This window comes from Amphiura filiformis, chromosome 5 (assembly GCF_039555335.1).
Source record: "Amphiura filiformis chromosome 5, Afil_fr2py, whole genome shotgun sequence".
NCBI classification, from domain to species: Eukaryota; Metazoa; Echinodermata; class Ophiuroidea; order Amphilepidida; family Amphiuridae; genus Amphiura; species Amphiura filiformis.
Window position 1 is genome coordinate 32,115,069 of NC_092632.1, and position 23,768 is coordinate 32,138,836.

The following is a 23,768-nucleotide window of genomic DNA, read 5'->3' on the forward strand; positions in this document are numbered from 1 at the left end:
TTATTTTGTGGCCATTGGGAAACACTTAACATCCCCCGTACATTTTGTCAAATGCAAAGGAAAGAAGGAGGGAATAACGAGGGAAGGTGAACTAGGTAGTGTGTGATTCCCTCAGGATTTGAACCCCAGACCACCTGCATGACAAGCACTTGATCGCCGACTGGTAGCAAACAAAACTGTGCATATATACAGTGTATATGACTAAGTGATTGCATCATGACCTGAGATGCATGCATACGTAGTGGCTTTGTGCTGTTCGATTAAGGAGGATTAGGGTTAATAGTGGCTATGCAGAAAAGCAAATGTTCAGGGTACATTTATTCTGCAGAATTTTGCCTTGAAACTTGATCACAATGTGTTGCAAATAATAATGTATTATATATTGTCTAGCCACCCTCTAATTTGTATTGGTTGATTAATGAGATAATTTACATAAATGTATATCTGATTTGCTTCAGACATATTGACCAGTGTACTACTTTGCCCTGCTCAATTTATCTGTTTATAACATAATGAAAAAGTTTTAAAAGAGAGTTTTACTTCAACACTACACTATTTTTTGCTCAACTGGAATGTTTTCGTTAGGACAAGTTCACTAGTTGACCTAGCGAACACATCCCAGGTGAACGAAAAATAGCGTAGTATTGAAGTAAAACTCTTTCATTATTTTATGTACCACTGCATAACACATAAAATTTACCATGCCTTGAACTTGTGTGCATTTACACACTAACATGTTGAATACTTTAGTTTGGAGGAAGTGCATGGCTAAATATTGCTGTTTTATTCTTCGTTTATTGCCAATATTAACAGAGAAGTCATCAATCTTCTTGTAATGTTGAGTGGCAATGACTAAAGTGACATTCCTCATGAGCTAATCAATAGTAATCATGTGAATTAGACGATCTTTAGCTTGTTTAATTTTTTTCATATTTGAATGGGATTCAATCATGGATCACAATTTAACAATCGCATCCAGTGCATCTGCATGGGTGCAAAGTAAACCACGCAGACGATGTGCATTCATTGTTATTTTAAAAACAGTGATGAAGAACGGGGTGATGGAGTACTATTCAGAGAAGGAGTGAAGCATTCTTTGGGCTCTTGTCGCACAGATAGTATCTGTATTCTCCAGAGAAGAGTGACATGTGCACCCAGGATGTGCACCAAGTCTTTGAATGTCTAGCTACCCTCTAATTTGTATATTTGCGTAATTAATGAGCTAATTTGCATAATTGAGCTAATATTCAAATTAGAGAGTGGATAAGTTAAGTTACAATGACTGGGAAATTGCATGTCAGCAGCATCCCAAGGAATAAAATCGTAAACCATCATTAGGCCACTAACAATCAATTTTGAGTTTCCCATCACATAATTTCTGAAAACAAGTGAGGTAACTTTTTCATTATTCATTATTTTTCTGCCTTTCATTATATGACCAACAGACCAACATTCATGTAAAATGTGTTGTTATTTGCCGCTCACTCACTTGAAGATGGATGTTTAGCCCAAATGAGATTCAAAAGTATATTAAAAAGAGTCTGCAAGGTTGACAGCAAAATGTATGTTTTGATTTTGATTTTTCCACAAAAAATTACTCTGGTATATCTGCCTATGCATGTAATGTTTCCATTTGTAAATTCATGTTTAATTGTGCTAGTGTGCGTATGCGTGGTTCTTCTTTTCCCTGTATATTGATATATTAAGAATACGATTAAGCATCATTAATTTGATCTCGTGCGCTAGTTTGTAATGTTTCCATGTTCCAGTGTATGATGCGTAGGCCTCTTCCCTTGTTTGGATATTCATAATTTTTTTTGCAAATATAACCAGTTTTTATCAGTATTTTTTGGAAAATCACAATAATGAATTCTAGTGAGGGTCAGAAAATGAAGTGAGGGCGGGTGACGGGAAACTCAAAATCGACTTTGCTTGACCTTATGTATCAAAATTTACTGTACTGTAAATATTTCTTACCAGAAGTGCCTTTGTGACATTATTACATAACTATTTTAACACCAAGTCTTGAAAAAACAAGGAATTTGCTTTCTTTCATTTTGAGAAGTGCTGCAATATTCAAAATGATGATGAATGATCATGCTCTGGTAGAATAATATGATTCTGTAATTTGAATTTACATGAAAATAAGTATGATACAGAGCATGAGATCTCTCTTGATACCCAGAATCCACTGGTGGTTCTGCCCCTGGATCCTATCAAGACAGGGTAATCATAATCCATCAGGAACCTTGTAAAAGTCATATGTTTAACTCCGTGAACACCATTTGGTTTACTCTCGGTCCCAGCCGGCTTGTGCACCTTGCTAAACAAACAGTCTGGCGACAAGCTCAAAATTTGATGTACAAAAATTAATTTGTACATGCTCTGATTGGTTATAAATTTCCATACAAAACTGTTTTCAATTGGCTATATGGAACTGTGACTACATAATTAGGGTGTGACTTGTTAGAAGTGGCTCTCAATATTTAACCACCCAGATTTGTAGCTAAACTTAAAAATTGCAAGTGCAACAGTTTTTAATAGTTACAATAGGAATAGACCTGCAACACAGGGCCAATCAGCAACGATGCACTTAGAGCTTTTTGCCAGACGGTTAGTTTAGTGACGAAGTGGCACAAGCTGGCTGAGACTGCGACTACATTAATTGTACTTTGCCATTGGAAAAGTCCCGCTGAGGGTAAAGGCAGCCAGGGATATGAGCGATCATAGACAGACGTATTGATCAGAGAGATCCTAGACAGACACATTTTTGTGATGGACTATTTTTGTGATGGACTATGCTTATTTTATTATATTTATTTTAAACCCTTTCCAAGATTCTGTTGCATATTTCTAAGCTGCACTAAAGTTGGTACGGTATCACAAATTTACATAGTTCTGATACGCTCTGTGATCACATATACATACCCTGACTGAGCTTGGAAGTTGGGGTACATGCACAATTTGGCCGTACAAGACTCATAAGAAACATTGTACATAAAATGTATAAAAGTTGCAAACAATCATATACACACTTGTGTACACACTTGTAATTGTATATCTCTGAAGATTTATGTTATTTATTTGTTCATAAATGTTCACTTCTGTTCTTCGAGCAGTGCACATTACTCAAAACAATTGTGATGGGAGCTAGGGAAAAAATGAAGTAATGTCTATTTTAAACGTAACAATTTATTGAGCAGCAACATCTAGCACAATTTGATTTTAATCTCCATGTTGCTATGGCTGTTTCTATAATGAAGCATCAGTGTCTTGTCTTATACATCCTACGCTTTTATGCATATAATTTGTGTCCCTTGAAATGACCTGACAGAATGGAACTGCCCCTGGAGTTGTGGACAGACAGCAATGACATATCCTTCAAAAAATGAGGTACCTGGTAAATTTGTCACGTTTTTTTGGCTGATCATTGAATGTACATTTGTAACACCTCCAGGGGTGAAGAATCATGTATTTGTATGCGATATTTATCATAAAATTGAGGGCAATTTATCTTTGTGATCCGTGCATGAGTTTTCAAAGACGTTTATGAATATAAACTTACATGTTTTACCATAAGTTAAGGAATAATAAGCAAAAAACAACTGTGGGTAGAATGTTTAAAACTGATTAAAAATGTTAAGTAGTTTCCAATGGGAAGCGATACAGGACATAATGCATTATGTACTTCCAGGGATCAATCCCAGGGTATTGTTGCAATAGCTAGCTAGCTATAGAAGACCTGGCTGACTGGCTGGCTGACTTGCTGGCAGCCTGGAAACTATGGCAGCTAGCCCAGTAGAAAACAGATAGGTTCCCACTTCCCAGGTACCCAAATGCTTTTCTTTAACTCTTTGTGTACTGGAGTCAATAAGTCTCCTCGAACCGGTAAAGTGTTTTATTACAAAATACGATAAATATATTTACAATATTATTTTTATATTTTCGGTTGATTAATATTTTAATTTGATTTGATTTAATATTATTGATTTTGTTTGTTTGTTTGTTCGCATATAATTTTAGGCGCATTATTAGTGCAAGCGTAAACTGAGATATATTAATGAGAATTGATTATAATAATAAGCTTAAATAGAACATTCATGTGTATTTTATAACCAATGACAGCAACATGCACCTGATGTGCATTTTTTTATGCTTCCGCGAAGCATACTGTTCCACTGTACCTCCAGATGCTGTATCTCATGAATGGATAGGTGGTTTGACTTAATATAAAAATTTCTGCCGTTAAAATGACATACTGCTGTTCATGGAACATAATGTTTATGTACAAAAAATTTCTTGCAAATTCATTTGGCAAAAATATTATGAAATTTGAATTACAACACATTTTCTATGGAGCAGTGCACATAATCATGCATAACTAGCAAACGCAAAATAGGAATCAACTGAAATTTTGGGAATAAGCTTTTTTTCATGGATATCTACTGAAAAATGTCATAAAAAGAGGATGCTAGGATCATGAAATATCTTTAAGTTTGAAACCAGTACATGCTGTCATTTTTAGCCCTACTATAGGGCCTTTTAAACATGCTATATCTTGAGAACCGTTAACCTAGTGTTTTCTCCACCTTGGCAAGTCTCTGGATATACATAAGGTTTTAGGGATTGCCACGGTCAAAATGGCTAGTAAGGCTAGTCCCGGGGGGGGTCACTAGCATACCAAAGTGGTCCGCATGCTCGTCCCCAAAAATGTCGAAAAAGGGTTGATTTTTGGCCTCGTGGCGGCGTCGACATTTTTAGAAAAAAGGGTGCTTTTCAGGTAAAGTTTCGACGTTTAGGGTATATTTTTTCAACTTCAGTGGGTTTATTTTACAATTTACGCCATTTAGGGGTCCATTTTAGTTTCTTACGCCGAATTACACCATATTTTAGGGGTAAGATTTACAAAGCCTTACGCCAATAAGGGGTGAAATTTTTCCACACTGATTACGCCATTTAGGGTCCATTTTTGAGTTGCTGGGACGTTAGTCAGTTTTTGCAATTATAATATGGAAATACTGGGAAATACCAGCACCCAGGTACCCATATTTATGGGAATAACTTGACTACACCGGCAGACAGCAAGTGCATACGTGCAAGTGGTGTCTAGCATGTGAACATGGCTGGCAAAGCCTGGCATGTATTGTGGTGCATCTTGTACTGACTGGTATATGTTTAACCCTCTTCCTGCTGAGACATTTTTTGTAACAAGTAATAAAGGGAGGTTGTTGCAATACAATATTATTATCATTGGTGATGATGTATCTACATGTAGATGGGTCTCTTTTTATGCCTCCACCGGAGGTATTATGTTTCCTAGTTGTCCGTCCGTCTGTCCGTCCGTCCGAGCGTGCGAGTGCAATTTCTCGGAACGGGTAAGGCGTATAGTGATGCAATTTGGTGGAGGGGTGGCAATTGCAGGGATGAGATTCTTCCTCGGATTAGAGGAATTCCTCCTGAGTTTTTCTTCTCTGTACAAAAGTATAGGAGATTCATTCATTTTCCTTCTTTTTGGTGCTTTTCCACTTTTTTGATTAAACCTCTGTCTCATGCCTGCAATTGGTAGTCTCCAAATTTTAGCAGGTTTTTGTCGGAAAATATGGTAATTAAGTACCTAATTTGCATAATTTATGCATATCAAGCAAAATAACCTTGTGCACAGATTATCTGGAGATCTGTACGAGTTACAATGATGAAACTTGGTGGAGAGTAGCACAGCCAGAGGTTCTTGACCTGATTTGCTTTTCAGCACAAAATTTGCATAATCGCAAGGTCATTGTGAGGTCATTTGAGGTCATCCGGGGTCAAATCGCCATATATTGTTGTAGGTTCATGAAATTTGGTGGGAACAATTACTGTAGGAGGAAAAAAATGTCAAGGTCATTTTGGGGTCATCCAAGGTCATCCGAGGTGAAATCGCCATAGATTGTCGTGAGGTTCATGAAATTTTGTGGGGACGACCACTGAAATGAGGCAAAAATGTCAAGGTCATTTTGGGGTCATTCAGGGTCATCTGGGGTCAAATCATAAAGAAAGAATAAATAAATAAATAAATAAAATAAATCATACACTGCTGCAGGTTCATGAAATTTGATGGGAACGGCCACCTTAGTGAGGCAAATAATGTGACGGTCATTTTGGGGTCAATTGAAATTGCACCGGTTAAATGATGGGCGTCAAGGTGGAGAACCGCTACCGATCGAGAACCATGAAATTCTAGTTTATACAGTGATACAGCTTAAGTACAAACATTCTCCATATGATCAGTAGCGTACTTTTGTTATTCAGTTTGGGAAAAATGTATCCAGTCTGAGGAAATTTATACCACACTCACTTTAAAAAAAATCAACACCTCCCCCGAACAATATTTTATTGTCTGATTATAGCGAGTAAAGCAAGCCAAAATTGTTTGTAGTCGGGTTATCAAGACCCATCCCCCCACATCCCCCACTCACAGGCCTGATAAATGCAGTCACTGCATGTGAAAATACAAGTGAATCCAAAATGTAATAATAAAACAATGCCCATTGTTATGTACCAAGTTGACATGTAATATTTCCTAGTTACATAAAAGCTGAAAAAAAAAGATGTAGCATTGGGATATTTTGTATATGAAAGTAAAATCAGTCGGAACTTGGAAATATTAAATTTTCAGTTTCTTATAGGATAGTAAAAGCATATAGAATGCTGGATTTTGCAGAAAACCCCCCATTGAAATTGAACAACCAGTTCCAAAGATGCAATTAAAGAGTTTCCAAAACAAAATTGCATTATATATGAGCAACTAAAAAAAAATTACATTATATGCCATTTATTATCATATTTTATATTCTAACCCTGAGTCTAGATGTTTAAATTCATTTTGTTCATAATGAGTATTGTTTGTGATCAATGAATGTAGTAATTGAAGCATAGAATGGCCCCTGCTATAATGATGTCCTAAATAATGCATCATATTGTTGTATATTACATACCATATGAAATGTACTTAGTACTGGGCATACAGATGTACTGCAACCTGTTGTCATTCTACATGTATAATATGGAATGGGCCCTAAGATTTTTCCTGTTAGATGATCTTAAAAATGCAGTCCAGTGGCAGCACCAGAAATTTTATTCCGGGGGTGTGGGAGTAATGAGGGGCATAGTGAATTTCAGAGCGGCATCAAAAACCATAAAATTGCATTGAAAATTGTAAAATTTTTATTTTGTTGTTGTTTTTATATGAGGGGAGACCGGGAGAGCCTTTACTCTGGGTCATTTTCCTCCCATAACCCCACCCTTGTCACTGCTCCCTGAGAAAATAAACGGAATGACACATCCCTATTTCAAAGCTGTATCAAAGGGGTGCGACCCCAATGCCAATTTGAAAAACAAAACAAAAAAACATTGAGAATCAGCCCTTTTTTGAAGGAAAAATTCAGAAAATGTCCACTTTTGGGGGTAAAGATGTGAAAGTTCGTCCTTTTTTGAAGAAAAAAATCAGAAAGGGCTGCAGGTCTGCCCCTTTTTAATGGAAAATTTAGGATAAAATTGTGCAAAATGCAAATAACCTGTTTTGTTTATTATTCTGCAATTTAAACACCTTTTTCTCTCTTTTTTTAGTGAAACAAGTTACAACTAAGTATTGTACCCTAAAATGGATGCAGAATGTAAAACTTTAGTTTCCTGTGCGGTGTTTTTAAGATCTTGAAGCAAAGAATATACATAATTAAGTAAATAGGACTGTGAAGCAAATAGAAGAGCTTAATAAATTATTATGATTTCCAAATCATATCACAACCCAGGATTACAACAAATTCCATTTCTCCATTTGATGTGCAATGCATTGCCAGCTTTTCTCAAAGTGTTCTAAGTGTAAATAGAAGTTTCACTTTTCCTGATGCACCAATTTTGCTATATATATATCCACAATTCCCAGATTGAAGAAGCTCAATCTAGTATTGACCTAGAAATGAGAAAAAAACACCCAGGCTGTAAACGATAATGACCTATCAGCAAGCGCAACCTTCCTTCTACTAGAGAAATACAAGCCTTATTTGCGAATGAGTAAAGATTTTCTCAACACTAAATTTAGATGGCAAGGAGAGTCTGCAAGTGTATAATTTGTGAGAGGAGGTATTGCATTGCAGTTAATTATTATAATAGTCAGCTGTAGTTGAATCTTCAACATGCTATATTTGGAACAGGGCAGGCTAAATGGCTAATTGTTTTGATTCTTTTTTAAAACACAAGCAATTGGTTTTCGAGATGGCTTTGGTTACAAACGATATACTTTAATAATGGTATATTATTGTGTGGAATCAATATCAGTTTGAAGCATTGGGTTATCATGTGTTTTGTGATGTACATCAAATGAAAGCCTTGATTTTGTGATACATCAAACGAAAGCCCAGATTTTGGGGTGTTTACCTCACAACACTACAATGTATGAGACTACAAAATACATTTGTGACCCATTTATATCAAAACATGACAGTTGCAAGAAGCCTTAATTTGAAGATGTTTTAATGAAAATGATAAACAAGCACCCCTATAAACAATTTTAAGTAACAGCTATTTAAGACCCTTTTTGATCAACAAATAAAATGTAGTCACATGTCTAAATAAATTGACCATTTCAGTGGTGCAATTTTGTTGAACTTTCCATGAATCAAAATGGGTTTTGAGTCCTTTTTCATTTCATTCTCGCAAAGTCATCTTGCGAGACTCAAGAGAATCAAATTAACTTACTGCATATGATGTGGAATATGCATGATTTTAGGTGCTCCTTGCAGACGTAAGTGTAGGAGTATTGTTGCGAGAATTTATAGACTTGTATTTATACCTTGCCACTTACATGTAGGATAATTACTTATTTTGATTTAAAATACACAATTCTAAATATTTCTGTATACGTACAAATTCCCCATTTTGACTTTTATCGTTTTAATAAATGCAGCCCTCAAAGTAAATGTGCCTGGGTGCTAATTAGGTAGAATTCACCACAAATGAATTAATGTTTGCCATTAATTTTTGAGTTCCAAGCAATTAAAAACATCTGACATCCAAATGAGGTTAATGACTGGATATAACATCACTGTTACACAACTACTCATTGTCCAGTTTATAATAAAGCTTGCTGATGAAATTAAAATTGGTGATGCTCAAGTGACAAATATCAATGCACTTGCAGGTTAATTGTTTACATCACATCAGGGTTATGTATAGTTCTGTAAAAAATAAAATGGTGTGTGCATTGTTATTTTATCATTTGAACTACAACAAAATCATATCCAGTCGTTAACCTCTATCTAAGAAAGGAAGTTGGATTCACCAGAATATTTGAATATCATTGATATACAAGCAGAATATTATCAATATTTATTATTTACACTGACTGAGGTACCTGGGTACTGCAATTGTTTCTCATGATATCTGTAGCAGGCATTGCAAGGCAGTCAAGCGCAGGTGTTTTCTCTAAACCCTGGATAAAGAGTTGTGTTAGTTGTAATAATTTAAATAATGGCTGCCTCCTGGTGTAATATGGTCATTTTCACGGTAAAGGGTGTAACTTTGGATTTTTAACGTTTTAATCCGTAGTGTTCTAATAAAGCCACAGAATTCCATGATTTTTGGCCACATAAGTTATCTAGTTAGCAGCTACCTTGGGTAGCATAATCAGCTTTGGGAGTTACTGCGTTCAGTTTTAGCAGGCTTAAATGTACTTAATATTTCCATTTTGAAAAACTATAAAAAACAGTAACATTTTTGTAAAACCCTTTGTTTTCTTCAGTTAGTTCATGGATAATTTTTCTTATCCTGAAAGTACAGTCATATGTTCAGTAAACACTGCCACATTAGATTTAATTGTGAACAGCCCTGTATTTTTTTTTTTTGTTCTTCGATATTCTGTGTTTCGGAGGCTTCATTTTCCGTTAACAATTGTTAACAAACTTTGTGGGTGTAGCTTTGGTTCATAATTCTTGGTTATTTCTTCACTTCTTCTTGATTCATAACAGTTGTTATCTTAACTTGAAATGGGTAACAAAAATTAGTCGATTTGCAAGCTTTTAAAATTTTTATAAAATCTTGACTTCAAAAAGAGCCGTTTTTCCGTTAACTTTTTTTAATCCTCCAAAACAAACTGTTCAGCAAGCTTGTGCAAATATAAATAAAAGAGCTCATCCAATCTATTTATCAAAATGTAGCAAAGTAGATCCTCAAGTCACATGTTTTTAAATCGTGGAGATATATATCACCGTTTGAAAATTGGACCCAATACAAACTTTCCGTTAACAATTGAAGCCTCCGAAACAAATGAAGCCTCCGAAACAACAATAAGATTAATTATCATCTATGCATATCTAAATTGGTGTGTTTCATACTGATATCTGCATTGTAATTATTACTTGATATGTGCAGAATGTCATAAATTAAAAAAAAAATTGACATTATGGTTAATGTTTGAAAAATATACTGATATCCAAAAAGCCTGTTTCGGAGGCTTCACATGCAAAAAACACCATGCTTAACAAATGGGTGAAAAAAATAACATGTGATAAATCTACAATATCTGCCGCATAGAATCATTGATTCAATACACACAAGAAAATAACAGCTTAGATGATCCCAACACTGTTGTTTTCAAAAAACTACTTCTGCAATGTTTAACAATTGTTAACATGAAGCCTCCGAAACAAAAAAAATGACTTGCTGTGATAATTTAATTTTTGTCACAACTGAAAATCAATACTTAGAAGCAAAGCATGAAAATTGGTAATTGTGATATTTTTTACCTATTTTTTATGTCAACTTGTAGTAGTTAGCCAAATATTTTACTTTTATGATCACCTGTGTTGTTAACTGAAGCCTCCGAAACACAAATCGCTTGAATTGCCATTTCTAAAAAAATAACTCCAATTTCTGTGAAACTTGGCTGGGAGATTCCTTTCATCAAGTAGTATTTGTACATGAAGTTAGACATTCAAATTATTTTAGGAACCCAATTAAAACTTAAAAAATATGTTTAAGGTTTGGAAATTTCCATTGTAAATGACACTTGATGTTAAAAATTTTCAAAACTGCAATTACAAACATAGCAAAACATGGTATAAAATTTAACTCATACCTGTTCAGGTACTTCGGAATGGGATTTCACATGTATTCCAGCTTTCATGTCATAATTTTCTGAGGTTATGTAAAATACATTTTTCTTAGATTTTAACCAAAATGTTATGGAAATGTCAAATTTGTTATTAGAAATCAAAAGGTTTAAGCCTTGAAACATTATTTTACTGGAATTTAAGTTGCTTCTATGCATGATTTCAGTAAACAGAAACATATTTAAGTGGTTTGAAATTTTGACCCTAAAAATCAAAAGTTACACCTTTACTGTGAAAATGACCATATAGAAGAAGAACCAAGGAAGTTAACATGCCAAATGTGTGTTGGGCGTGTGTGTTTGACGTGAGTCAGCAGCTTGCGAGGTTGTTCAATGTGCTCCCCTGGATTAGTAACTCAGTAAGAACATCCCCGAAATTACTCTTGAGGACATGTTATCTATGAGGTAACAATCTCCCATCTGCAATGTAGCAAAAGCAGGGGCAAGAGGGCAGACGCCCCTCCCCCATCCACCAAGATCAAAATAATATCCTCAAATCCACCCAAGAAAAATCCCATTTTCCAAAAAAACTGCCCCTCTCCAAATAATTCCTGGCCAGGGGCTTGCTTTGGTCAGTTACATTCCATACCACATTCTATATTTTGGACCAAAGTTATCCCAGCAATTGCGATTTTTTTCCTCAAAAATAATTTTTTAAATGTTACATATTGTGGCAATTTTTACTGAGTTTTATGGTCATAACCACTCCAGATATATGCTTGAAACATCGACAGATGCTAACAGTATGGCTAGCGGAGCAGTTTTGGCCTCACTGCATTTTTTCCCATTTTGCTTACCCCCCCCCCCCCCAATCTGACTCCTTTCAATGACCAGGGACTGCACCCATTGCTGAAATCCTGCCCATACCTCCCTCTTGAATATTTGAAGATAAAATCAAAACCCTTCAGTGTCTGAAAATGCTGGCATCAAATGTACAAATCTCTTTGCTCTCATTATAATGAAAATAATATGTATTGCTTGTAAGTGAAAATAATGCAGAGCTAGCACTGCCACAATCAAGGTAGCTTTCATATAATTATTAATATTTAATATTTGACTGTGGGCAGTCGTGTACAAAATGTATATAATGCATCAAGTTCATGAGATGTAGTATTAAATTGGTGTTATGGTTCGGTATTTTGCAGCACGTTTCAACCATTGTTTGTGACTTGCTGGTAGATATCTAGAAATTATTATTATTGTTGTTTGAGGAAGAGAGAGAGAAGGGGAGGGAAAGGAATTGCATTGAGGATAAGATATTGCATATAATTTGTAGCTTAGAAGCTTATATTTTATGGGTTTTTAGCATTCTCAGTAGAAACTGACTCTATGTATCTTCGCTGTCCAAACCTGTGAGAAAAAAAGTATTACCTTAAAGCGTTATCTGTAGTACCCATAACCCCTCCACATAGGTGTTGACTGCAGACGACAAGTTCCAAATTTTCTTTACAAAAATTCTTTAAACATTTGCATGACTCTATGAGTACAAACAAGCACAGTATTTGTTCAGTGGTTCTTGATATTTTGAGAAAACATCTCAAAACTTTGGCTTTTTATGTTGAATCCTATAGCCAGCACACAAAGAATTAAGCTGAATTGATACTTGATCAATGTTGCAAAAAAAGCAATTCTCACACATGCTCTGTGTTTACTTTTGTTTTAGAGTGTCAAGTTGATCGATAGATACCCATCACTGTTGCAAAACTGATGTTGTTTTGCGAAAAAAATTCAACTCTGGAGCAATGTTGTTTATCAACCAATCATTGCCTTCCAACTGGATCTTTTGCTAATTAATTTACTATTCTTGATCATTAACTTTTGGAGGTGAATTTATTCAAAGCAAAAATTATTGAAGCAGTGGATGTTCTATCAGTGTATTTTATGGCATTTTGAATATTATAACATTTTGAATATCATCTACAAATCGTGATTGCTGTGATTAGTATTTAAATGCAAAAGCGGCAGGCAATGCATCCCAAAATTCTGCGATTACCCATCTCTTAAAAATTGCTGCATTGCAATCACTCAGTCACTAATCTAGTGTAAATTCAGCTTTATTGTAAAGTGCTCCGTTCTTTGTGGGGCGCTCAATAAATGCCTATTATGTTATGTTAAGATACTATTTCTGCAAAATTTGGGTAAATTTGATAGTGTGGTAAGGAATTGGTTTTTAAGTAATGCAATATCTTCTGTTATAACATTATTATTTAATCCATAAGCTACTCTGTATCTACTTTTCACAACAATAATTAATGCCATGGTGTCTGAGAAGATAATTTCATGTGCATATTTGATTACATGACAACACTATAATGTCTTGCTATGTCTTTTGAATCTTGTATACAGCTTGGAATAATCTACCGAGACATCAAGCTTGAAAACATCCTGATGGATAGCCAGGGACATGTGGTACTGACAGATTTTGGTCTCAGTAAGGAATTCGTCACAAATGCTGTAAGTTTAATTAGTAATATCTCACTGATTGAGGCAAAGTTCAGGTCCTACATTGACCAATGACAACTTTTGTATCACCTGCAGGTTTTAGGATATGAATGTCGAGACCTGTTTGTTTATAAATGAATGCTGGTTTAATAGTGTCAGGGTGCTACTGCTGAGTGATGTACAGTTCACAGGCATGAGAATTTTCAGTTTCAAAACTGAATTCAGTTTTTTTTGTCAAAATGTCTGTACCTTTATCTAATTTCAGCCTGTTTGGGGTACTTTTTACCCTATTTCAGTTTTTCAGGGTTTTTTTAGGAAAGTGCAGTCTCATGCCTGCGTTCGGTGAATGCAGCTAGCAGTTATCTGCAAGAGGCACTCGCTGTATTCCGCTCAGCGGCAGCAGCATGACTCTGAAACCAGTGTTGTCATCCTTTTGCTCATTGGTAACTCAACTCCCAACGATTCGCCACTTTTGGCAAAGCGATAGAGTGATCAATGTATCAGAATCCTTGCCACTGGTATTACTTATGTTCTGATATAATAAAAATTGTCATCATTACACTACTATGAAACCAGCTTTATGGTAGGTAGCTGAACTTTGCCTTCTAAAGATTGGTGGATTAAAATTTAGAACGTCTATAATGCTGTCATATCTCTGTCTGTAATTGATGAGGAGGGTTTGTGCAAGATGATGATCTGGAGCTGATCGAAGGGATGGAGTAATGAATTTGCAGATCAATTTTGCCATCCATAATTGGAGAGGAATATTTGGAAGGGCAAAAAAACCAAAACAAAATGGAAGTATAAAAGGAAACTGTTTTTTGAGGGCTATGAATATGAATTTAAAAATCATGTTTTCAGAAAGGAAACGCAGTGCAATCAGTACATTGGGACTTATCTTCCAATATTAATTCATTTTCCAAATTTTTAAAATTTCCATCCAGTATTCAAAACCTGCCCACACACTTAAAAAAAGTGTGTGGGCTGAGTTCGAATATACTGGATGAAATTGGGTGACTTACATGTAAGAATAAGACCTGTTTACACAGAGAGAAGTTGACTTCAATTGCGACATCGAATGCAGATTGCGACTAGGGATTAGCATAAATAATTTTTGACAGGGTGCTTACACCATATACCAAGCCAAAAAACGGCAGTCGATTTCATAACAAATTGTGCATTCGACTGTTATGCTCTAACTTGCGTAAAAGTACAACATACATACAGCATTGCAGAGAAAAGTACCTTGTACCGGTACCTTTAAAGGAAGAGAATTTAATTTTTTCCTCAATCTTTGCTGATGAAATATTTTAATCTAACTCAAACGTCAATGTTAATATTGTAAAGATTAATAAAACCATATGAGAGGAACATTATGTTGTAAAGGGAAGGAAATTATGTGATAATCTAATTGTCTGCAGGTTTCAACAGGTAGTAGCTGTAAAACTATAATGCCTGTCAATTGTGCCTCATATTATAATCAATCACAAATACATAGTTCATCAGCTTATGATTAGAACTGCATCATTGTAGCAGCTTTTTTTTTTCATGATGTTTTGTCTCTAGGCATCATTACTAACACACATCGTCAGTCACAACACATAGTGGCACAAGGAAAAAATACATTTCCGAGAAAAACGTTTTTGAAGGATATGTTACAAATAACGGAGTCCGAGTCCATTTGAAATTGAAGTTTAAGGTTCAAACTATTAAAAATGTATCTCTAATAGTTAAAAATTATTAAACTGTACCTTTTAGTAAAAAAGGAATAAAAAAGGAATAGCTTGACACTATGTGAAACGGAAATTATTGAACAACCACTCTACGCCACTATGTGTTGCGACCTACAATGTGATATGACACTGTTATTGAGGATGAGGTTGTGTCAGCTTGTGATCAATTTGATAATGTAAGATAATAGAAACAGGAAGAGCGTGAAATTAGTCTTGATAATCAAATAATTGATGGTAGGTTAGAGTGTAGGTAGTGCTGGCGCATATTGGATTAAAGAATAATAATGCTAATTTGAAATATTTAACCACAGGGAAAAAAGGAAAGGACAACAATTTTATTTTAATTAATTGATTTCTAACAAAGTTATGTTAGAACTGCATCCTTGTAGCACTTTTTTTAAGTTTTAAAAGAAAACATTTTCATCTAGGATTTACTGACCACATTACTAAAAACAAAAAAAGTATATATCCAAGGAAAGGAAAGCAATGACTGACCATTCAGGGAAATTGACATAGGACCTCTGGATCATGCAGTTTTTCAAGACATCAACTTACCTGCTAGCTACTTTGTATCTGCTTTGGAAACTAGATTCCAGATGAAAACAAACAAGCAAACAAATTCACAAATTTTAGTTAATATTGTAAAAACTCAATATTTAGCATATGTGCTTACTATCGAGTGCTTTTAAAACATGAAGAGCCCCATCCAGGGTTCACAGTTTATTGCATTTTTGCGTCCAGGACGCATTTTGAACTCACTGGACCCGGAAAAAGTAAGATTATGTAACCTGAATGGGTCCAGCAGGCTGTGCTTGGACCGGGAAAAAATCCCATCCAAGAAATAGAAAATATCATCATAGATCGCCATTGTGCGATAACCATGATAACCCAGCTCAATCGGCTCACTTTTCATTCATAAATTACATACATGTGCAATTACAAAAATCGCTGCAACATGATACACACCTCATCGCTATTTCATGCACAGATATTTGATCAGCGATACGAGGGGAACTGTGGAAGAGGTTGACTTGCAATTTTTTTTCAGATCGTGCAAATATTATGTTACAATAAAAATGTCAACAAAACCATAGAACAGGGTCAATTCCTGGTGACATCGCGAAAACACGTTTTTTGCGCTAGTTGTATATTTCAACCGAGCAAATATAACAAAATAACCAAATAATTAGATGATTAAAGTAGTAATTGTAGTTCTTTATGAGAAAGTCGGCCTATCGCGGCAAGTCGTCCTTTACCCAGTAATTTGACTCGACTTTGGTAAGTTTTGGGTGCCGAATTCAGCATACTTTAATATTTATCATTTATGCCAGTACTGAAAATGTACATTTCGGTGTTTCTGAAGTTTCAGTACATAAGTACAATTTGGACCCACAAAAATCAATTTGGGACCCGCGAATTTCAACTAAATGGGATCTGAATGGGTCCAGCATAAAAAAGCGGACCCGGTTATTTGAGAGCAAACTGTGAACCCTGGCCCCATCCACAAAAGTGTAAAGGGTTTTGAGCAAGTCATCGATACATATAGTTATATATGAACAAGTAAACCTTTAAATGTGTGTCTCAACCCCATTAGCTCAGTTGGTAAAGCGCCGGACTTTGGTACAATTTTATGTTTTCAAAAGCACTCGATAGTAAGCACATACATACTAGCTATTGAGTTTTTACGGTAATGCAAACAATTAATTTTTTTTGTTTTCTTTCTTTCAAAAAATTATAGTCTGATGGTCGAGCATATTCCTTCTGTGGTACTATAGAATACATGGCTCCAGAAGTAGTGAGAGGGGGCAGTGATGGTCATGACAGATCTGTAGATTGGTGGTCACTTGGTGTGTTGACCTATGAACTCTTGACCGGTGCTTCACCTTTCACTGTGGAAGGGGAGAAAAATACTCAGGGAGAGATATCAAGGTAAAAGTCTTATGACTAATACAAGTCTGTACATTTATACTTTACCATGTTTGTATGGAGGCACCAAAGAATAGTGTAAAAGTATACATGTGGGTACTTTTAGTATACTTAGTACTGCTTTAAATTAGAATGCTATATGTTGCATGACTTTTGCTATTATTATGATAAGTATTGTTGTAACATCTGTCAGAACAGGTTGTATGATTTGTAAAATTAGCAAGGATAAGTGTAGAATCAAGTTTCAAAGATTTCAAGTCAAATAGATTGTCTATAGATAGGGGACTAGATCTGTTGATAAATATACAGTTAGACATTTTATTTCTTGGGGGAAATGCATATGATTCTTTTTTGGTTGATGATGATCATTTTGATAAAACAGGTTAAATTGCTGGGAAGTGTGGTGGAAATGATGTCTGGTGCTTGTGGTCAAGGGTGTAGCCAGAGGTGACATCTGCCTGTCCAAAAATAATTCCCAAGAGGTCCTTGTCGTATGCTAAAATAGCAAGATATGGGTGTACATTTGATACAATCTCACCAAACTTTTGCTTTTGGTTAAAAAATGTAAAAAGTGCAAAGTAATGAAGTTAAATCTTTGTCATTCGACAAGTAGGGCCTGATTCTTTTTAGACACAGATTAAGAGACTGTCTATGGGCAATGAAGATGAACTGCAAAAGTCACCAAGTTTTCACTTGGGTTTCGCGGTTTGTTTATTTATTGGGCAATATAGATGGTCTAAAAAAATCGGGTCCTACTCATCTGACTACTGCTTTGTATAACCCCAACTGCTCTTATGTTTTATGACCCCACATTTAAGTGTTGCGCATCATAATGGCACATTCTTCAGTATGTTAAATAATCATTGTATTCAAGAAAAAATAAATATTCATGTTTCATACGTTTTGTTTAAAATACACAGTCGAATCTTACGCAACAGTCCGCCGATGCTACCCAGCTTTTCTTCTGCTGTGAAAGATTTGATTACCAAGTTACTACAAAAGGACCCCAAGAAACGTCTTGGATCTGGACCAGAGGCAGCCCAAGAAATCAAGAATCATCCATTCTTCAAGGTAATAATAAGGCCTCATTAATTTGAAAGTTTGTCTCAAAGTTCCTCTGATGTTCAAAATATATGTGTGACACTTTTGTTTTTTACAATTTTATTTTTTTAGATAATTAATTTACATCTAAATGCTATACAAATATATCACAGATACAAAATGTATGATTTGAGTCGTGTTCTTTATTTATGCTGTAGGGACACACAAATCATCTATTTGGGCACAATTAACATTTCAATATTCTGAAATTTTTTCTGTCAACTGCAAATCTCAGCCGTTCTGTCATGTTTTCATTGGTAAAAAGTAACAAAAAAAGTAAAATAAAATTGCTTTTTGACAATCCAGACAACTAACATGCACAAATTTTCTAATGCACACAGACCAACCTTTCAATTAATTTGGCCTGAGACGTGGTTACTGTTATAACTTTTATGTTCTTGTGGTGCCCTAAATCAACATCAGCCGATCTACTGCAACCAATGTGTGTCTATTATTGTAGCAACCATTTATAAAACAACAATCGATCGGACTGAAATGCATTGTAGCACAGATAGAAATGCATCCTCTCGGCTCCACCTTTCTCGACTACCATGCTGTTCCATCTTTTGTTTGATGTTTGTTTTGCTAAAAGGACATTTATTTCCCGAAGTGAAAATGTCAAAGTGTAGCAGACGTGTTCAGTAATGGTGTGCATAAAACATTTAAAACTACCTCATGTCTTGAATCACACAAAAAAACAGATCTGTATGCGTAGCCAATAAGGTGTCACAAATTTGATGCAGGTCTAAAACTACACTGTGATTCCCATCTGTAGCACATACCTGTACCAGTGTACCTATGCTAATTTTGATACCACTGTGGAGAAATTATATTGTTAAAATGATTTACTGCAACAATATGGTATGAAAATGTAATATTTGTCAGTGATGTTACAAAATTATTGTTTAAATGAATCGAACAATAAATAAGAAACAAATAACAATAAATTCAGCTAAATTTGGTGGCAGAGCATCACTTTTAGTAACTAGTTGTAATACATTTTATTTGGGTCTCAAATTAAATTTGATAAAACCATTGGCATACATTTTGTATGCTATTGTGCTGTCAGCTTGTCATATGGGATATTGCACTATACTTAATACAGCATGCAGTGTAGCTAGTGTATACATGCATGTAATAATAATGGGCTGAACGCTTCCCTCAGGAACCTAATGGATCAGTGAATTTGTCTTGTAAAGTCATCAGGGGTAGACTATTATTTCCTTATTATAGACCGGCAGACGAAGCAAAATAGATGATGCGATGAATTATTAGGAGGATAATAGTAAAAGTGTCTTCTGAAAACACTTCAAAGCATGATTAGAATGATTTGGTAAGTCCTGGTATCTTTAAAGCAGTACAGTATTTATACGATTTGCTCAAGACGACACCCTCAATTTTCTTAAATCCGGATTTTTACACAATTGTAATCTACTTCAATGAACTTAAATACCCTGCAAAAAGCAAGGCCTAAGGTGCTGTATATTTGACAAAATTTGAGATTTTTATAAAAATAAATCATGTTATTCCCAACTTTAATCAGTCGATCAGATTCGCTAAAATATATGTGGAAAGAAATATATATTTTCTTGTATCTCATTTTATGAAAAAAAAAGTTATCTAAATTGATCAGAAATCATATAATGCTACTTGAAGCAAGTAAATGCTGATGATTATCACTATGGTCTTAGGAGAGTTTTCATAGTTCTTGTATATTTACAGATATGGGATTATGTATTTCAGGGCTTTGCCCAATTATTTGCAATGGTTTTTAAACTTAAAGTTGAATTTAAGGCATTTAGGGCATTATTTAATAGAATCTAGTTGGCCAGAGCATAATTTAGGCTTGCCAGATCATTGAGATCAAGTCATCAATTGATTCTAATTACAGTGAATAGATGCATTAGACATATTCTTGTTACTTGATGATTCTAATCAGAATTTGGTTTTGTGCAATTGTGTTACAAATGAGCCTTTATTGTATTACCATCCCATCTTTTGTGTTGATAGTAAATTTTATACTGATCTGTTAAATTGTGTGCTTTTAAATGCTGGCTTGTATAGATAGTGTTTGATGGACAGTATCCTTTTTAAAAACAACATTTTTGCATTTTTATTCAAGATATTCAACTGATTTTCTATTTTATCAGAATAATCAAATGGATTGTATAAAACAAATAGTAATTGTTTAATGTTTATATTCATGTAATAGTTTAACAACAAAAGAACAGACTCATAAAATGGTTCCATTTCACTTGTCAGTGATCTTGTGAAACTGGTTTAATGGAGCAATCCATCTTTCAGTGTATTAGTATTGTTCACTATCAATGATATTTTTTATTTTATAAGAGCCCAAGATAGCCATTATCAAACCATACCTTATAATCCCATTTGTCCACAGAAACAAGTGTTGTAAACATAATTTGTAAACATTCAGTGCATTAGTAATTAATGATGTAACATGCTTTCAAGCCATTAAATTCACATAACAAGCATGTTCAATACTAATCTTCATGAATCGGTGACCTTTGCATTAACACTAATGAAAAATGTATTGAATTAAAATGCGGTATTTCCATTATTATGATCAATGCTTGTGTATCTCTGAGGTAAAAGCTGAAGGAGGTTTTGATTTTGAATTTGGTAGGGATGTGCGGATGTGCAGTTGGGATTCAGAAAACATGCCCAAAAAATATTAGAGAGACCCAAAATATACTAATTTTTTATTTATTTTTTTATTTTTATTTTTTTATTTTTTTATTTTTTTTGGTTAAAAATTTTGTGTAAATATGCCCAATTCTGGAACATTTTGCTAAAACAAACAGAGAAAAATTTTCCAGAGTTTTAGAAAAAATGGAAAAAACACCCCATAAATGAAAATGAGGACCCAAAGTTTACCAAAAAGTCCAAAATTGCACCCGCAAATCTGCAGTGACATCCCCATAGACATCTTTCCTCTCCCCACCTGGGTCATGGAGTCACTATTAGAAAAAATGCAATAATAAAAACCATGATCTTTATTTGTCACTCTTCATTTTGCAGGGAATCAATTGGCAAGATTTGGCAGACAAGAAAGTGAAGCCACCATTCGACCACACATCAACGGTGAATTAGATACAAGTAATTTTGCTGAGGAGTTTACGTCTCAAATCCCCGCAGACTCCCCAGCAGCAGTGCCAAAGACAGCAGATGGGAGAGTTTTCAGGGTAAGTAAACATGCTTTCAGTGGTTTTGGTGCAGCATGATTTATGTAATACTGTTGTGCCATCTTCAAAGCTTCTTGTTTCCAACAAATGTCATGGACATTATGCTCTTTGAAAGCTATTAAGTCTCTCTGCCCCATGCGGAGTAAAAGGCAGTTTTATGATATTCCGGTTGGCATTTCTTGTTTTCCAAAATTAACTCTTTTACAGTGTACCTTTGAGTGGTTTCATTTACTTTCCACAGTAAAAGAGATTTGCATTAGAAAACAATTGTTTTGTCAAAGAGCACATGAACTGTCCTTCATAGAAATACAAAAAAAAACACACATTCTACATTAGGCTTTCAATTTCCAGGAAGCTTTGAAATTGTTTACATACGATATCAGTATGAATGAATTTATAATTAGATTTTTGAAAACAATAAAAAAGGTTTTTCTTTGTATTCAATTATTTATTTATTTGTTTTTCCTTCATTTCCCACTTGTTTCAAAGACAACTTGTAGATTTGTTGTAATGTTGGTTTTCAGTAGCCAGAAGTCAAATTCAAAATTATAAGAAAGTCATAATTGATACGACTCATGTCACGTTGCTACGCACTATAACAATGCGTATGATGCATAATAATGCATATGACTCTTAGTTCATGGACTCAACAACAGCAGATCGCATCAACAGCCAATCAGAGACAAGTGCGTTTAACAAAGTGGCTACACAACATTTGTCGTATCTCATAAAAGGAATACAACAATTGAGTATAGTGTCAATTTATGTGCAACTACAGTGGCAACCATGTGGCTGAAGTCACTATCATTCATTGGACTCTGTTTGACTGAATTGATCACTTTTGAAACATTTTTGCTATTGTACAAATGAACACATTGTTGTGTATTGTGTTTTTTATCAGTATGACAAGATAGCATCTGTTTGAGTATATCTGGTTGATTAAACTTGAATGAGATTGTGCTTGGTACTGCTGAATTTTATCAAATTTATCATAAAGTTATAGATAAGTGTCCTATATATAACTGTATTGCATTCAAAATGAAGAATTGCTTTTTATATTTTAAGTGCATGGCAGTATTAAAAGGGCATTTCGTGATCCACAGCATCATCCCCCCACTTTTCTCAAAAAAAGTTGAGATTTTTATACCACTGGAAATCTCTGGCTACATAATGTTTATGTAAAAAAAAAAATTATTGCAGATTAATAATTAGTTTAGCAAAAATATCGTGAAATTTGAATTACGCTCTGGTACACCAGAACCAAATTACAACATGGTCATACACATAATCATGCATAACTCGCCAATGCAAAATCGGAATCAAATAATATTTGGGGAATAAGCTTTTTTTGTGGATATCTACTGAAAAATGTCATAAAAAGAGGATGCCAGGATCACAAATTACTCCTTTAAAACATGCAAGCATAGTATATGATTTTTAGCACTGTAACAAATAGTACATTTGATTTTAAGACCACTCAGTGGTGATAGCAAAGCAAATTGTCAGCTTTCCAGAAATCTGTACAAATCCCTAGAATTGAGACTAAAATACAGAATTGACAATATCTAGGTCACATTCACCTAGTCGCAGTCCCAACTGTCTTGTGCTCCTTTGTCCGTAAACCATCTTGGGACATGCTCAAGCACAAGGTCTCTTTATTGGATACCCATAATATGTTAGAACTTGCGCAGGCACACATCAAAAACGGAATGTAACTATAGTTTGAGTCACACATGGGAGTTCCGAAGTGAAAATAATCAAGCCAATTGAAGACGTTTTTATTCAGAAAAAGCTGCGTCATTGGAGATTCAGAGAGTGTCACCAGATGGTTTGTTTTAGTAATGAAAGCACAGGCTGTCTGGGCCCGAGACCATTTGCCTTGATTCTTGGTATTTGGTCTCATACCCTCATGCATGTTGAATCAAATAGGGTGGGAAGTAAGCTGGGAAATCAAAACAGGTATTTTAAATCCTATTAATCTGGGAAAAAACCCTAGGGAAGGAATATGCTCATGAAAATATGTGTAATAAATTAAGAATGGTTATCAATGTTTTCTTTCTGAAGACCAGAAAACAGGCTTGAATTGCAAGTAGTAAGTCTTGCTATTTTTGGTCTTGCAAAGGGGTCACTTTGGACCCCTTGTGCTCTCATGGGTATCCAGCACAAAGCTACAAAACATGACATTTACAAAGAAAACCAGAATGATGTGTGTAGCCT

At 34.8% G+C, this 23,768-nt stretch overlaps 1 protein-coding gene across 1 annotated transcript in view; it reads left to right on the forward strand.

Moving 5' to 3' along the window:
* The window catches only part of LOC140152986 (ribosomal protein S6 kinase alpha-5-like), an 86,931-nt gene that overhangs the window by 50,493 nt on the left and 12,670 nt on the right, over positions 1-23,768 (forward strand). The window contains 5 exon segments of the mRNA XM_072175557.1: positions 13,490-13,597; positions 17,057-17,247; positions 18,165-18,315; positions 21,388-21,433; positions 21,436-21,551. Of these exon segments, the coding sequence (XP_072031658.1) occupies positions 13,490-13,597; positions 17,057-17,247; positions 18,165-18,315; positions 21,388-21,433; positions 21,436-21,551 (612 nt within the window).